The sequence below is a fragment of the Oryzias latipes genome, chromosome 12, assembly GCF_002234675.1.
Source record: "Oryzias latipes chromosome 12, ASM223467v1".
NCBI classification, from domain to species: Eukaryota; Metazoa; Chordata; class Actinopteri; order Beloniformes; family Adrianichthyidae; genus Oryzias; species Oryzias latipes.
This window is the reverse complement of record NC_019870.2, coordinates 15,816,789-15,829,773: the sequence shown is the minus strand read 5'-3', so window position 1 is coordinate 15,829,773 and position 12,985 is coordinate 15,816,789. Positions and strand designations below refer to the sequence as shown.

General features: G+C 41.3%; 2 protein-coding genes and 1 non-coding gene across 4 annotated transcripts in view; all 3 read left to right on the top strand.

Annotated features, from left to right (window-relative positions):
- exd3 (exonuclease 3'-5' domain containing 3) overlaps nucleotides 1-4,628 on the top strand; it is a 45,692-nt gene extending 41,064 nt beyond the window's left edge. For both annotated transcript variants that reach the window (XM_023960628.1, XM_023960627.1), the window contains exons 20-21: nucleotides 2,869-2,935; nucleotides 3,083-4,628. In XM_023960628.1, coding sequence (XP_023816396.1) covers nucleotides 2,869-2,935; nucleotides 3,083-3,453 — 438 coding nt within the window. In that variant the 3' untranslated portion in view covers nucleotides 3,454-4,628. The remainder of the gene's footprint in view (nucleotides 1-2,868; nucleotides 2,936-3,082) is intronic.
- A 1,334-nt stretch (nucleotides 4,629-5,962) lies between these two features.
- On the top strand, nucleotides 5,963-10,005 carry LOC101159836. Its single transcript, XR_002874279.1, has 3 exons — nucleotides 5,963-9,175; nucleotides 9,291-9,559; nucleotides 9,750-10,005. It is a non-coding gene; the product is annotated as an NOTCH regulated ankyrin repeat protein (transcript).
- A 226-nt stretch (nucleotides 10,006-10,231) lies between these two features.
- On the top strand, nucleotides 10,232-10,570 carry nrarp (NOTCH regulated ankyrin repeat protein). The gene has a single exon (XM_023961112.1). The coding sequence runs from the start codon at nucleotides 10,232-10,234 to the stop codon at nucleotides 10,568-10,570; it is 339 nt and encodes a 112-aa protein (XP_023816880.1).
- The last annotated feature ends 2,415 nt before the right edge of the window (nucleotides 10,571-12,985 follow it).

Sequence of the window (12,985 nt, the reverse complement as noted above, 5' to 3'; positions counted from 1 at the left end):
GAGAAGGTTCTTAAAGTGACAATGCAGGAGCCTCCCAAAAAAAGAACAAACAGAGGGAGTACAAGCAATGTGGAACCGGTAACAGCCTCAACCTTTTGTGAAGCAGCAACAGTTAAATATTTTATTATGCTTGCTCGTCTACCTCCTTCCTTGCCTACACGGAAATGTGATGTGCCTTGTTTTAGTTTTAGGCACAGGGATTGAATCCACCATGAACCGAGTTCTGATCCGCTGTATATGCGGAGCTAACATATCAAACTTTTTTTATTTTCTGCAAAACTCTTTGTAGTTTTATTTTGTAAAATCTCCAGAGCCACATTTTGTGGCACCAGCATCTTACCTGCAGAATCCAGTGAATTTAGTATAAACAAACACTAGCTGTTCACTGATGTCTGTTCTCCACAAAGCTGATCAAATCACCGGGATGTGTAGTAATGTGATTTAAATCCAGATACTTTGACTTTCTGTCTGATTTATTTAACTCCCAGATCCCTTCCTGATGTTCTCCATTGTAGCTCTCCGTGTTTTGAATAATTATCGAATTATTTTTATCCAGGTTGCGTGTGTTTGAGATGGCGTGCCTGCCTGTCCGAATCTTAGTCGTGAGAGTTCAGAGCAGGTTCTGGCATGCTCAGCTCTGGGAAACTTCAAGCCGAGCAAACAGCGTGCTCTGTTTTCCTGGCCGCCGCCGCCACACTTGCATGCAGGAGCCATGTGTATATGCATTTACAGTGCTTTGCTGGCTGTCACCTGCACAGATTTAAAGATGTTTTGTCTGTGTGGGTAGTGTTGTCCTCGGTGGTTATATGAAGCAGAAAAGGGATTACAACATCATGAACTAAGGGAGAAACAAGCTTCAGAGAAGACACCTCTGCTATTCCCACACCTCCACTGTCTCTTATTGCTTTCCACTGACCACAATTACCACAGAGGCAGACTGCTCTGCATGAGCACGCTGAAGAGGAGGCTTGTTTTTGTGATGATTAAGACAATTTGCTTTAGAATTTTCCAGGTAAAGAGTTGAACTAATCAGGGATAATCCTTGCGAGCGTGGTTTGATTTACAGCCCATTTCTGAGCGAAGCGCTGTTTGCTGGGTGGAGATCCGGTGTGTTGACAGGGATTTTAGCACTAAAACGCTGCCAGGACGGCTTACAGACAAGTGTGTGTTCATGCTGGGGGCCGGCAGGCAAAGGGTCCTTAATGTCCCACCACCAAGACCTTTACCTTGTGGGAAAAAAGGGCGGCATAGACGTGCGAACATTACTGAGGCATAAACGCCAACTTCACACACACGGTCACACCCCAATTGGCTCTTTCTGTAACACTTAGGTCTTTTCGCACTAAAGCAACAACCTGGGAAAAACATCTGACTACATTTGGAGAGCATGGTTCCACACAAGCAAACTGGCTTTTCAACCCCGCTTAGGCTTGATCCAACACAGGCCGGACACTTGTTACTCTAGAACCGGCAGATAACGAAACTATATTAATGCTGCCACTTATATGGCAGCAAAAACATTATGTTCAGAAAACACAAAGAAATATCTTCAGTCTTCAGTTCTACAAAAATAGATGTACCTCAATCATGAAACAAGAAAATAAGTAAACAAAATTTTAACAAATCTTTGACTTTGCCACAAAGTGAACGTCCATCAATGGCTAAAATACAAGTTCAAATATAATCAGATTATATGTACATTATATGTACTATTTGTCTTCCTTCTGTCAAAATATAAACATTGTGTGTTACCATAGAAACTTTTGTTTTACTAAAACAAAAAACATTAAATTCTTATGAATCCAGCCTTGTTACAATAGTGGGCTGAAATAGAATCATGAAAAAATAATGAAAGAAAAAGGTCAAATCTAAATGCAGATGCACTATAATGATAAGGCCTATTCTAACAGAGCTTATGTTTGGGTTGAAAACCCTCAGTGTTTTAAAGAGACCACTTCAATGAAAAACATGTACTTGAAGCATTTTTGGAGGATTATCTATGTACAAAATTAAGCTTAAAATTGCATTTCTGAGTAATTCTTCATTCAAATTGTTGTGAATTAGGAGCAGACGAAACAAAATGCTGTTGGAAAAAGTTTCTAGTTGTGGTGTAGAAGCTACAATCGATGGGCCACAAGCTCCCTGCTCCGTTTCATTCCGATGCATCCACATGTAGACGAACAGATTCTTGGTCCTCTTGGTTTTCCTCGTCTGATCTGGTATCTAGCTCAAAACTGGAATGCAAAATTTAAAAAAAACTTGGAAAAAAAATTATAAGGAAACATTTAAAAGACGCATACAAAAGTAATTCAAAAGGAAATGTTAAAACTAAAGCAAAATAAGAAACCCATGAAAATTTAGGTACTATGGGACAGATCTGAAGTAAAAGATAGTGACATGTGTTCACTTTTTCAATGGGAAGCTGTTTTGCCTGGTGATGTCTTCTTTAAGCTTCAGGCCTCAGCCACTGCAAAAGTTCAGTGATTGCTCCATCAACTCTTTACCACAGTTCAAGTAAAACATCCTTCTGCTTTCCCTCTTCTTCAAAACTCAAACGTCATCATCCAATCAGTGATGTCCCATAATTCCTACCTTTTACATGTTTTTTATTTTGCTTTATTATTATTTTTTTACACTTTATTTTGATTTCTGGAAACTGCATTTGCTTTCTAGAATGTTTTTTTTTACTTTTAGTTTCTGGAATTTGTATTTCTAGAATCTACATTTGTTTTCTAATATTTGTTAGTTTCATTAATTGTCGCTGTGATCTTTAATATGGTTTTACGTTGAGTGATTAGCTAATGTGATTTGTCCTTCAGGGCCACCGTATTAAACCCTGTTGATAAAGAATCTTGTTTGTTTGTCTAGGCGTGTAACAGTGACCAGTATGTGGCTGTTCCCCGGGCGGAGATGGTCAGGATGCTCGCAGAAAACGGTAAAATCTTTCACTTTGTTCCTTTTTTCTGTCAATAATTCTGTAAGACGCTTTCACTTGGATGTTTTGTGGTTTGTAGAAGTTTTTTTAAATATAGCTTAAAAGTTCTTCTTTAAAGAATCCTTTTTTATTTCTTTTTACCTGCAGGATATTTGCAAGAACATGAGAACTCTTACTGCACGCTAGAGAAATCCTGTCAACAGGAAGATGACACGCTAACCCCCGAAGTGACCCCTGAGCCCCCCAGGTATGCCTCACAGTGTCGCTGGGCCTCCCTTTCAGGACTGGACCGCGACACCCTGACCTTTCCCGGGGGGTCACCCATCCAGCTCCACACCGTCCCCCCAGCCCTGCTGCCGAGGATACTGCTGTTCTATGTCTGCACCAGATGTGGCAAGGTGTTCTGGGAAGGGTCTCACTTTGACCGTGTCCGCTCCATGTTCCAGGAAGTCTTACACGTAACAGATGAGGACAGCGTCTCGACTGAGGCGCCCCTTAAGGCAGCGCTGCAAAACTAACCTAATATAGAGCTTCTACTGTTAACCTGGTCCTGAAAGAAACTAGAGAGAGAACATAGAGAGTGTATTCCTACTAAGATTAAAAGTGAAATTCATCAAATCACAAAGTGCGCAGGTGTTTTGGTCCATTTTGTTTTCTTCCAGCTGTTATACGTTATAAACTTGGTCTTCTGCACAAAGACTGTCTGCACACCTCTATATGTTCATATTTCAAAATGAGATTGTTGTGTAACGCAGCTACATTTGTGCAGTATGGATCAACGCTTTGAGGTTATTCTTCCTGTTTCTTTTTTTTATCATGTAAAAAACTAATTGCTAAGAAACCACAGGTGATCTTACCTTTTTTGTTGCCACTTTTAAATTCTTTCAACAAAAACAAGAATTTGCCCTCTGGCATGTTTGCACAGAATTCTTTTTTTTTATGTCATGATCAACAGATTACTTGTAGGTTGTGCAAGATCAGCAGTTTCACTTGCTGGATAGCTCGGTTTTCTTAATCTCACCTTTTTTTTTCTTAAACCTGAACTCTTATACAATTTTGTGCAACTCTGTTAGAGTTTAGTAGCATTTTAATTAGATATCAATATTTTGATGATATTTGTTTAGTGTTTGGTAATGTTTAACTAAAATTTTCCCTTTTTTCTAGAATCATTGGTCAGAAATAAATGTCTTCACTGTTAAACTGTGTTGGTTGATGAGCTAATAAACTTCTCCTGGTTTCATTGTTATTTTCTGACAAGTATTAATCACTTGTGGCAGCCAGCAGATGTTCTTGATTTTTGGTGTTTCTAAATCCACTAAGCAGATGGTGAAGAGGTGAGGGTGAACAGATTGATGAGATCATCTGAGCTTCACTGATGTCTGTCAGGTGTAACACTAGCATAGGAGGTTTCCTGCTCCCAGGCCGAGCACCAGCAAACCAGCACATACCACAGAAGCCCTTGATATTTGTCCATCATTGAACACACGGGAAACCATAAAAATGACATTCAGGTCAACGTGTTTTGGTGTTTCACAAAAATGTTCTTGGTTTTTGTGGTGAAGAGCGTCCTTGCCAACTATGTTAAGAAAAGAATCGGCAAAAGTTCCTGATGATCAAGTGTTTACCAGATGATCTTCTTCTTTCATTTTGATTTAGAGCTGTCTAAACAATTATTAAAGTCACTTGAAAGTTATTTCCAATTTAAAGCGTGATTTATTTGACACGTAAATAGTTTGTTGCATAACCTGATAGACAATGCAAAACTTAATTCTCCGATGCAAGGCTCTTCCAGGGTAATGGGAATGATTACTGACAGGAAGATTAATGTTGTGATGCTGCGTGTGAGTAACTGAATTTTTTTAATCAGCTGATGATTAATGACAGGTCTGACGGAGAGAGTTTCCTCGGATGAATGTGGCGTTCCACGCGGGGAGAGCAGAGAGATCCAGGATTACTTTTTGTAAGGGTGGACTTTCAAATTGTCAAGCAGAGCATGGTAGCTGTTCGCAGGTCGGGATCAGTTTGGATTAAGTCCTCTTGAAACATTTGAAAAGCTTGACAAAGCAAGTCACTGGGTCGTTTTACAATGTTGTGGGAATCTGCAGGGGAAACAATGTAATCTGAAGTGTGACAGACTTTAACTAGATGGTAAATTAACAGATGTACGAGTCATGACTTATGTCTAATTTGTTAAAAAGTAACTCATAAAAGCAGTTTTATTTTTACCTCTGAGCTCACATAGTTGATTCTATGAAGATGACTTCTGAATTACATTTAAATCTTACATATTTCTATATAAAAACTAGTTTGGACAACCCATCAATATTTTATGTGTGAATTTATTTGTTATCATTCAAAGAACGAATGCATTTTTTGCCAAAATGACTATTTTTCTTTTTTTTTTAAAACCAAAATAAATTTGCTAAAATAAAGTTTCTAGAATAAAACACATCAAACTTTATGAAAACAAATTTTTTTGACAGTTTTTCAGTTAATTTAGCTCAATATTTCATAGGTTTGGTGGAAGCTGTTTGAGGGAAATATTTCAGTTAAACGTTTTAAAGAAAATGGCACTTTATATTTGGTCTTTCTTTTAATTATTTCTCCAAAAAATAGTTGCTTTTTCCCTTTCCAATATGACTGATGGTGTCACTTCAAGGTTCCCTGGAATGTCAGCTCAATTATTATTTTTGTGTGTGTCTGTAAAAATTCATTATTGATGAAGCAAACTTAATTAAAAAAATTCTTAAGAATGACATTTTAAAGATATAAAATTACTCTTTAGTTTTCTTTAATTTGTCACTGTGACATATGTGGAATTGAGAGCTTCAGATGTTGGAATCGAGGCACAAAAATATCGGTATAGAAAAACAAAAATGGATTATCACTGTTCTTATTTTGACAGCAGGGACTCCAAAATAAGAGCTGACAAAAATGTCTATCCTGAAGAACCCTTCATTATAAAGAGATTTTAACGACACTTTTCCTCTCGTGCTGACTTGTGGATACGCGCGAATCTTGGCTCTCCGCCGCGCGCTGTTGCAAAGCAGGGCGCACAGTGTCTAAACTTGCTACTTCTGTCAAATATTTTATTGGATCGCATACAAAGGGAACCTTATAGCTCCCTAACAGCCTCCGTCCCGTCCTCGTCGGCGCGGCCGCAGCTCTGCAGAGCTCCGCGCTGCAGCGCTGTGTTATTTGATCCCCGCTCTTTGCTGGGAAGAAAAGCTCGCCTCTTTCCCACGCTCTGAGGACACGTGGTGTCCGGAATGAATTGGTTGCAGAGGACCCTCCCTCCCTGGTGTCACCGTCATCTCTCCCTCACCTCTCTCTTTCTCTGCCATGCTTTCCAGCATACATTAGAAAGCAGAAGCGCAATTAAGTAGCAGCCCTGATGATAAATGAAAAAAATACATATCGACGCCATCTTCAAAGGAGATGTAATTTTCGCTTCCTCTGTGCGCGTCTACATACCTGGACTCTCCAGCAGCGAGCATTCCGGGAAGGCTCCCCCTCCCGTCCTGTGTGGCCCCGTTGCCCTGGCCTCGGCGCCAAATCTCGGTCCAGCGCACAGGGCTGCAGTATTTCCCTGCTCTGCACTCCTGGATCTTACTTCTTTATCCATATGAAAATATCCTATAAGTATTTTTCGGCAAACCAGATTCATAAACAGAGCCCATGTCCATAGTCTTGGTGTAATTGCCTTTAATTTGAGATTCGGAACAAATCTTATTTACGCGACTTGTGCGTTTTTACGCACATTCGGAATGTCCAGTTGGTGTTGAAATGTCATATTTTGGGGGGCGGAAGGAAGTAGTTTGATGGCCCATTAATTGAATTGGAAAAGTGAGAGCTATTTTATCTGCAACTAAATGAATGTATGTTGGCTCCGTCCCAGGCTCACATTGCTCAGGAACTCCAAAGTGAAGCGCAAGTGTTGGGGAGGGTATTTGAGGAGAAACTCATCCAGCGGAGAAACTCTTGGCTCCTGCGGTCTGTGCAAATGTTTTCCAAGTGTCCAGACGCGCTACAGCTTAAAGCTGTGATAACGGACAGATGTTCCTAATTTTCCGGAAAATGTTCCGCACCATCCAGTAACCTTAGACAAAAGAAGGAAAACATGCAGTTGTGTGCTTGGGGATGTGATGCTGGGGATCAGGGAGAAGTAAAGGCCTAAAAAATGTGTGATTTTTTTTGGCACGTTGTAAAAAATAAAATAAAACTTTAGTGAATATTAAACGGAAGCAAAGCATACCATAATTTCATTCCTGATACTTGAATAATTTAAAGTTGGGTGTGTCAGGCCACAGTTTGGAGCTTTGGAGCTATTTGTTTCAGAACCAATCGGAAATCATAATACTAGGGGTATTATGATGGACTATCCTCCAAAAACTGAAAATGTAAGGGAGATGGCTTATTTCTGCTGGTTGGATGAGAAAAGTGAAGTGAGTCCTAGAGGGATCAAGACACAATTTTCCAAAACTTCTTATACACAAAGATAATCTCACAATGACAAAATGTTTCAAGTTAGAAACCTTTTATTTGTCAAATTAAAAGAAAATGGACCACAAAAGCAGTTTCCATTGTTCGAAGTTGGTAAATGTGCCAAAACATACATCCATTTAAAAAATATTACAGAAATAAAGTGTAGTGATTAGTGATTTGGCGTTGGTCAACTGTTGAGGGCCTTCCTTTCTGGCCTGTAGACTCCAGTTCCTGACTTTATTTAAGTAAACTGGATATTTGTAATAAGTTGAAACACTGGTGTGCCCTGGTGCCAAAAATATTGGATCAAAACGCGTTCATTCAAAAGAATTTGCTTTGCTTTGTCTAAATGTACCATAAGCCTAAGGCTTTAGGTAAAAGTGAGTTTAGAATTCTTTTTGTTTTGATTTATAATCTCAACATCCATTTTACCACGTGGTTTGAACATTTCATTTGCTTTCAGTGGGCGTTTGTGGACTTCAATGAACTAAGACCTTCTAACGAGCAACAGGTCGTGTTTTGTTTCAGGTATTGTTTCTGATTCAGCATTATTTGTGGACTCCTGATGGTTTCCCAAATTCTCGCAAAGTGCGCATTTGTGCAGGCTTTTGCGGCCTCATATGTGCGCCAAATGTACTGTTCACAGTGTGTGTGTGTGTGTGGGGGGGGGGGGGGCGAAAGCCGCCAAACCATTGGAGCAACTCAGAAAGTGTTACATGGATAAACAGACCTCAACTCGAGTCCGACAAACGGAGCAAAAAGCGCGATGGAGACTTTAAGACCTTGCGGTTTTCTTGCGTTTCTGCTCCCCCGCCCCAGTCTTTCCGTGATTTTAAAGCTAATTTTCTCTGTTTAACTGCACTTCTGCATTTCACCTCTTTTCTTCTGTCTCTCGCTCTCCCACACATTCAGACACACACACAGGCGCTCTGTTCCCACGGTGGCCGGGGCAGCTGAGCAGCGTGTCAATCTGCGCAGAGCGTCACCTTTTTTCACTTGCAAAAAGGAAGTAGTGCAGAGCTTTTGTTATTTGAAGTCCCACCGTCTAGTCGTTCTAAAAACAACTGCACTATATCCGCCGTTTATGATTTAAACAGCCACCTATAATCTCCTCCTCAGAGGTGTTTTTACATGGGGAGACATGAACGGGAAACCCAGTCTAGAGTGCAGTTTATTTAAGTGCCATTTGGTTCAGGGGTTATTTCTATTGTGAGAGAACACGGGCGGTTTAAAGTCTGCTGACCTGAACACAGTCAGAGGAGATGCGTTTTTTATCTCCATGCAGCGCATTGAATTGATTATACTTGAATTTTTTGGGGGGAATATCTTCTTGACCACAAGGCCACCATTAATTATTCTGTATATTTAACGTGTTTTGTTACATCGATGCACAAACAAAAAAGCATCCACAAAAAATCAAATTTAACTCATTTTTATGGCACGAAAAAGTTGTGCGTAAAGGGCGCGCGTGTTTTTACGCAATTTAATCCATAGTCTACATTTTAGTAATATTTGATACTTTATTATTGTCATAATTAAAAACAGAGCCCTACAATTCTTTATATTAAAGAAGTGTGCTTTAGTAAAAGCAGATGTGCAACTTCAATAAATGTGTTTTTTTTTTATCTGTTTCATTCATCCGATGGATTAACTCAATGAAACTGTTGCTGGAGTTCTCCCTGTCAGTGAAAGGTATCTGACTTCAGGAACAGTTGATAGTCCTTTGGATGAGCCTCTGCCTTCTCCTTGGAGAATGTAAGTCCGTTTCACGGAACAACCATGCAGATCGGATGTAGCATAATATTGCAGCAGGCGGCTTGTTTAATATTGTTGAAGCACCACTTTTTTTTGCCCCCTCCCGCCCCCTAAGGAAGACCACACCCCCTACCTACAGATTCACAGGACCCAGTCCTTCCCTCTAACCGAGCCGGCAGCCTATTACCTCCTCGGTACTCCGCCCATTCCTTTACAGACGATTCTTTGGGAAGGTATTGTCATGCAAATAAAGGACGCGTAAAATATTCCCCCGGAGCGCAGCGCTGGGCAGAGACTCACACGGACCGCGAGGAGGACTCAATCCGGGGCCCCACGGTGGATTTGTATTCTTTGCGTCGCTGCGGAGCCGTCCATCTGTCACAGGTAAGTCAGAAAGCTGAGTTGGATCGCAGCTCCACTCATTAGAGGCAGAAAACTCACAGGAACCCGTGCGTAAAACGAATGCGCACTGAGCTCCTCTCCCTCATTGTCGGATGTGGAGGAATGTAGGACAGCCTGTTGATGTGGATTCGAGGTTCACGCGGATTTCTTTTGTTGTGTGTGTCATTCTCAGACCCGCCGGCCTTATAAGCAGCGACGTACAGCCAGGAAGCAGGTCGGGCCGTTGAAGGAAAAGCAGCGGGAACATCGAAGCTTTGTGGAGAGGGTGCTCATACTTACACAGTCTCCCCCCTGTGAATACGGTTCTGCCTCTACGCCATCCCCTCAAGTAAACTACCTGCTGCTGCCACGGGAGGGAAGCTATAACTAGAGAACCCCGGATCGCTTGAGAGCATCCTTTAAAGGGGATTTCCTCAGAAATTAACATTTTGCACACCAAGTGTGCCGTTTCTCTTCTTGTCCTTTTTGGGATATATACACAGTGCTCATTTTCCTCCTTTAGAACTTAAACGTGCCTTTAGAAGTTGGTCATCATCCAGTGTAACTGTGGCATTCTTACCAGTCCAGAGACGCTCAACAAGGAGAAGACGAATAACTTAAGCTTTAGAGCGCAGGCAGGATTACTTCTCTGCGAGCCTCCAGCGAGCTTCAGCCATGAGCCAGGCGGATGTGTCGACTTGCTCCGCACCGCAGAGGGTGTTCCAGGAGGCGGTGAAGAAAGGCAACACAAAGGAGCTGCACTCGTTGCTGCAGAACATGACAAACTGCGAGTTCAACGTCAACTCCTTCGGGCCAGAAGGACAGACTGCCCTGCACCAGTCCGTCATAGACGGCAACCTCGAGTTGGTGAAACTACTAGTGAAGTTTGGGGCAGATATCCGACTGGCCAACAGGGAAGGGTGGAGCGCTTTACACATCGCCGCCTTCGGGGGCCACCAAGACATTGTGCTATACCTCATCACCAAGGCCAAGTATTCCTCTGGTGCGCGGTGATCTGTCTCTGCTGTCAGGTAAAAAACGAAAAAGAGAAAAAAACTATAGAAAATTTAACAGCAAAACTTTCAACATAAAACTGCAACGCAAAGTAAAAGCCAGGCTACAACAAAACCAGAACAATGGCCGTTAACAGTTGTGCCAAATCATATGTAAATGACATTTAAATGAGCCTGCGCCATAGGCTCCCCTCACTGCAAACCAAACGGGGTCCGCTCTGCACTCAAGAATCTGCTACTAAAGCAGTCCGTTTCGGTGAGTTTATTGGTACTAAAGCTTTCTTCTTGAATGTTCCTGTAAGACCGTGCGTCCCATCACAACAAAAACCAGTCCGCGCGCATCCATCATCATCATCATGCGCACGTTTGGATTCCAGAGTGCAGATGGCCCAGTTTTTTCCCTGTGTCCTCGACCTCCGAATCTCAGCGCAGCTGAATAGTTTCTTTGTGGGAGTGCAGATTTGACCTGCTGCTCCACATTATTCTGTAAAGGACCCCCCCCCCCTCCTCCTTTTTTAAGTTATTACATGTGAAACACGGCACTTGACGCTACACGGCTGCATGCTGGAATATCTGAAAGGAAAGACGCACGAGCAGAGGGGTCCACCTCTGATGGTTGCCAGAGGTTCACTTTCCTCAAAAAAAAATCCACTGATTTCATTTTTTGACATTCAAAGAGCGGCACTATAGTGGCTAAATGTTGCCATCTGACACCATCAATGTTGTGAAGTACTGTACACAATAGCTTTACCTTGTTTTCAAAGGAAAAAGAAGAGACAGTATAGCTGAATGCGCTCTGCAAGAAGACCTTGCCATGCTGGTGTCCGACTTTTCAGGCCAGTGCGACCACTTTGTCAGTGGTCATTGTGTTATTATAAAACCGCTGCTTTTGCTTTGTGTCAAAAGAAAAAAAAATTGGAATTCACTTTATATTTTCCTCTCAGTATTCTTTAACATCCTAGTTTTCACTGTGAAAGCAGGCTGGGGTTTTTATTTATGAAGGTACATTTAAGAAGATGCTTTTTTTTTTTTAATTATGTTGTGATTCTTTAGTGTAAAGAAAGTTCAAGAGTGTCTCAAGCTGCTCCAGACTCCAGTGCCACACCCTCATGCAACAAACCCAGACATCCCATACCGCTAAAAGCTGATTTGACCCTCTTTTCCAACTAAAATAACTGTTTGGTTGCCTGTTTTTTTCCCAGCTACCTCGACTAGAAAGTATTCTCAAGTTGCTTTTGGAGTGTGAAAGGGTTTGTTGTAAATGTCTCTGTTAAGACAGGACTTCATTGCAGCAGATGCAGCCGACCCACCCCTGCATCCATAAGTTGGGACATCTTGACACTACCAACCAAACCAGTGCTGATAAGCAAAGCATCACATGGTTCTCTTTTTTTTAATTTCTCCATCATGCATGTTTCACTCTCTCTGCGGCCCCACCAGCTCGTCTTTGTTCTGTTTGTGTCATGCATGGAGTTGCATGACTTCTATAAAATGCAGGGAGTTATATTGCACAAAAAAATACGGAGCCTTGTGCGCCCCCAGTGTTCATGTGGGTTTACTTCAGGAGCCAAGGCTTTCGAAGAATTACTACTACTGAGCAGGACCCTTGTACTTGTTTGAGGACGAGGACTTAAACAACACATGACTGTTGCAGGATGTCACATAAGAAAAAGAAAAACAGGTTTCAAAATTTGCCTCTTGCATTTTGAAAGTCATAGCACCCTAACATTTGTAACAATGCTGCTTGTATGTTTCTTTGATACTTTTATTTTTTATAGCCTACTGCAAAAAAAAAAAGAAATGAAAAAACAGCCAACAGTTGCTTTCATAGCAGCACTGGTTCCCCTCATGAGAAGTTTTTTTGTGTTGATGTTGTGAGTGTGTGTGTGTGCGTGCGTGTGTGCGTGCGTGCGCATGTGTTTAATGGAGTGCTTCTCCTGAGGCCGGTGTTAAACAGTCATCAGGACTGAGAATTTCCCACATTCAGAAAGGCCTGAAATCATAGTTCCTCTTCATTTTCAGCAAACTTTGGTGTCAGGCAACAAATGAATTATGCATAGCTTGTCTTAAACTTGATTGTTTTTTTTCTTTTCTTTTCGAATATTGCACTGATGACTGTTGTTGAGAAGTTGGCTTTTATGTGTCAACATTTAAACTTTTTCTAAATAGAAAAAAGGTGAAAATGTCCTCAAGTGTGTATTACTTTGTGGGAAAAAACACATTTTTCAACAAAGATTGAGTGTATCTCTGTGATTGGGTGTATGTATATTTACATATGGATATATATATCAATGCTAATGATGATATCTTGGGGCACTTTCTTTTCTGAAGTGCTGTCTTCCTGTTGTGTTTTGCTAAAGGGGAATAATACATTTGATGGTAAGATCATTGTAAGATGTTTAAAATTGCACGGTTG

Coding starts and splice junctions, on each gene's coding strand:
- nrarp (XM_023961112.1), top strand. CDS start 10,232: ATGAGCCAGGCGGATGTGTCGACTTGCTCCGCACCGCAGAGGGTGTTC.